At 53.2% G+C, this 3325-nt stretch overlaps 2 protein-coding genes across 2 annotated transcripts in view; one reads left to right on the top strand and one right to left on the bottom strand.

Moving 5' to 3' along the window:
• The window catches only part of LOC104385237 (NADPH oxidase activator 1-like), a 25295-nt gene extending 23999 nt beyond the window's left edge, over window positions 1–1296 (top strand). The window contains exon 16 of the mRNA XM_009993669.1: window positions 1215–1296. Within this exon, the coding sequence (XP_009991971.1) occupies window positions 1215–1296 (82 nt within the window). The remainder of the gene's footprint in view (window positions 1–1214) is intronic.
• Window positions 1297–1373: 77 nt separating this feature from the next.
• Window positions 1374–3325, bottom strand: part of LOC104385236 (ectonucleoside triphosphate diphosphohydrolase 8-like) — a 6329-nt gene continuing 4377 nt past the window's right edge. The window contains exons 4-7 of the mRNA XM_009993668.1: window positions 2986–3307; window positions 2460–2570; window positions 2209–2343; window positions 1374–1583 (exon numbers count right to left, since the gene is read on the bottom strand). Of these exons, the coding sequence (XP_009991970.1) occupies window positions 1374–1583; window positions 2209–2343; window positions 2460–2570; window positions 2986–3307 (778 nt within the window). The remainder of the gene's footprint in view (window positions 1584–2208; window positions 2344–2459; window positions 2571–2985; window positions 3308–3325) is intronic.

The raw sequence follows: 3325 nt of genomic DNA, 5'->3' as shown, positions 1-3325 counted from the left end.
AGCTCTGCTGAGCCTGGGCAGGAGATGTCCCCCACTCTCAGATCCCACAGGGTCAGTTCCAGCAGTCTAACAGCATTTTCTACAGCTTGTTCCCAGACCTGTACCTGTGCTTACACTGCCAAAGATGTGCCCCTGCAGCGCAAAGAGGGGGAAGGATCTGGTGTTTGGCTATGGGAAACATCCATGTGGCAGCTCAGACCACTGGGTGAGAAGAGGTTCCTCTGGATGGAGGTCTTTGCTCCTTCTCCCTTGTTGCTCAAGTTCAGGCCAGGAAGGCTGAGACTCACCCTATGAAGCCAGGGATAGCTGCTTGAGCAGGAGGCAGAGCCCAGTTCCCCAGGCCCTTGGGCCCTGTATCCTTATCTCCACCAGAGTGAGACGTTGCTTTTGTAACCATGACGTTGCCTCTGTAACCAGTTTGCAGTGGGGTATGTGGGATAACACCTTGGGGTAGGACCACCATGCTTCATCTTCCACAGCAAATACACCGTGGATCTGCCAGAGCCAAAGGGATCTGAGCATCCCTCAGCCCAGATGCCTTTGGTTCTTTTCTTAGGGCCTTAACTCCTGCCTGGATGTTACTGCTCCATGCAGAAGTTTTGCAGCACAGAGGAAGTTGTAGGAACAGCCCTGCTCAGCCCAGCTTTGGAGCCTCAGGGGGGCTGGGCTGGAAGGACTGAAATGAGTGTCTGGTTCCTGCAGCTGAGCTATGCTGGGCTCTGCTGGTCTAAATAAAACACTAAAGTGCCTGGAACTGGAACCTGCTGGAGATTTGATGTCTGACAAAGCTGGGCTGTGTAACTTGAATATAAAATAAACCCTGAGCCAGAGTTGGAAGCTCTTAAATCAACTTCCACTTGTATTTTTCTGCTGAGATATGCCAGTAAATATTTTTAAAGACAGCTGACAATGTCTTTGGGAACATTTGCTATCACCTACTACAAAAGTCTTGCACATCTTGCACAGGGCAAGATACAGATAATGTTACCACTGCTCTCCATCACTGGTTGCCTCCCACGGCTGGCAGGACAGGAACCCAGCTGGACTGGAAGTGCCAAGGAAATGGTGGTAGGCTGGTTAGTGACCTTCAGACTTGAAAAACAAAACTGATTTTATTTCCAGTTTGAATTTATCTGGCTTCATCTACCCACCAGGTCTGAGCCAGGTTTTGTCAGTGAGAGTAAAGGTTTTTCTAGAGTCCTTTTCTCTTGGAGGTACTTGGAGATCTCAGGACATGTCATCTTCAACATCTTTACAGACATGATCCAACCAGATCACCTGAGCAATGGAAACTAGTATAATGCCCTAATTCTTCTTCCCCTTTCACCTTCTTTTGCACCACTTCCCTGCCTGGTTTAGTGGACAGGATGTCTCTAGTCAGGACGCTGGGAGCTACGTGGTTTTCCAGAGCACTGGAGGAAAACAGCCACCAGGGCCACCACTATGGTCAGGACAATGAAGGAGACAGCACCTGCCCACAGACTGGGCTGGTGCCCCTTCACGTGTTCCACGGCCTCCATGGGGATCATGTTGGTGAAGTTCAGCATGAAGCCCAGTGACCATCCGATGTCCATGCTGCCTGCCTGGGGTGAGAGCAGAGATCAGCCAAAAGTGCCTCTTCAGGCCCTGGCAGCTTCAGTGCAAGGACTGATGGGCACCTCTCCCAGGAGCTGCCCCCAGCTGTGACTCCACATGTGGACCTGGCTGTGGTGAACCTGGTCTCACCAGCACCAAAGTGCTTCCTTCCCCATCCCTTCCCAAGGGCTGAAAGAGTAGTAGAACATGGGTGACTGCTTTGCTCCTCATGTGCCTCTGTGACCTGCACATGATTTTGGATCTGACCTTTCACCCTCCCCCATGATCCTTCAAATTTTGTCATATTCTGGTTCAAATTAGTCCTGGGACAACCATCACCTCTCTGATGCTTAAGTCAATTCTGCACAACATCAGAGACAGAAGTGGCCAAATCCTTTTCTGTGCTTCTCTGAGCCCTGTAAAATCATCTTACACCAGAGCAAGTGAGAAACCAGCTGGTGTCAGAGGTGTGGGGACAGGTGAGAAAGAGTGAAGCTGGGCTAGGACCACTGGGATCATTAGATAGGGACACATTTCTAGAGCAGAGAACTCCAGGGATGCAGCTCCTGAACGTGTCTTCAGGTGAGGACAGGACCACAGCTCCCTGCCTGCTCCCACCCCTGGGGTCTCTACCTGCTGGCTGAAGTGGATACTGCTCCACGTCTGCTGGGTGAACTTGTAGCCATCAAGCAGCAGCGTCAGGATGTAAATTCCTGTGGAGCAGTAGTTGTGGAGGTGCCGCTTATCCTGCGGGAAGGTCTGCACCAGCTGTGGGGCCATCAGGGGACATGGTGGAACAGGGAAAGAAACATGCTCAGGAACCCTCCCTGGCCCAGGGAACAGCCTGGCAGCAATCTGGGACAGGACAAGCACAGGGGTCTCACCTCTGTCCAGTTCTTCTTGCAGAAGGTCTGGACCGTGGAGTTGACATCATTCAGAGACTGCTGGTTGGTCAGGTTCAGGAAGTGGAAGGTGTAGTAGAAGCCAGCGAAAGCCTGGGGGATAAGGCAAGGTGGTAAAAATTACATCTCCTTCCTTACCCCAAAAAACCCACAACACATCCAGGGGCTCCTCTTGACTGGGACCAGAGTCCTGTATAATTCCCAGGGTCCTGCATCCAGCACCCACTTGATGGTCTACCAGAAAGCTTTGGAGCTGCCTGACACACCCTTGGCTGCTGCTTGCACTGTGGGCTGGCTCAGACTTAGCTTCTTGGGACAAGATCTTCCCATTTTCCTCAAGGGGAGCTGGGACATCACAGGAGGCAGAAGCTGCTTCCCAGCACAGAAGAGATTTGCAGATGGGATCAGCTCTGGGCTCCCCTCCCTGCCCACCCCTTAGCATAACCAGTGGCAGGAGAGACTCCAACCCGTGTCCTGCCCCCCAGCCCGGGGCAGGGAGGCTCCTTACAAAGAACTGTCCCCGCACAGGCGGCTGATAGACCCCGTTGAACCCGCACGTCCTGCTGGCCTCGCAGCTGAAGTTGAAGAGTTCCCGGATGGCAATGGCACATGCTGCTGGGTCCCCTGTGCCTGTCACCGTGAGATTCTGCACAGGGCTGGGGCTGCTCGGTGCCTGGACACAGGGGCTGTTGTAGAGATCTGCCATGGTGATGTTCTCCTGGTATCCCTTGGGGTAGCAGGGGTGAGACACCTGCTGGGGAGACCGGCTGCCCTGGGGACAGCAGGAGCTGTTAGCAGGGCTTGGCCTGGGCTGCCAGCAAGACCCACAGCTTAGACAGGCCCAAAAA

The sequence above is a fragment of the Chaetura pelagica genome, unplaced genomic scaffold, assembly GCF_000747805.2.
Source record: "Chaetura pelagica isolate M959 unplaced genomic scaffold, ChaPel_1.0 scaffold773, whole genome shotgun sequence".
Classification (NCBI taxonomy): domain Eukaryota; kingdom Metazoa; phylum Chordata; class Aves; order Apodiformes; family Apodidae; genus Chaetura; species Chaetura pelagica.
The sequence above is the reverse complement of the archived record's forward strand: the minus strand, read 5'-3'. Positions and strand labels throughout refer to the sequence as shown.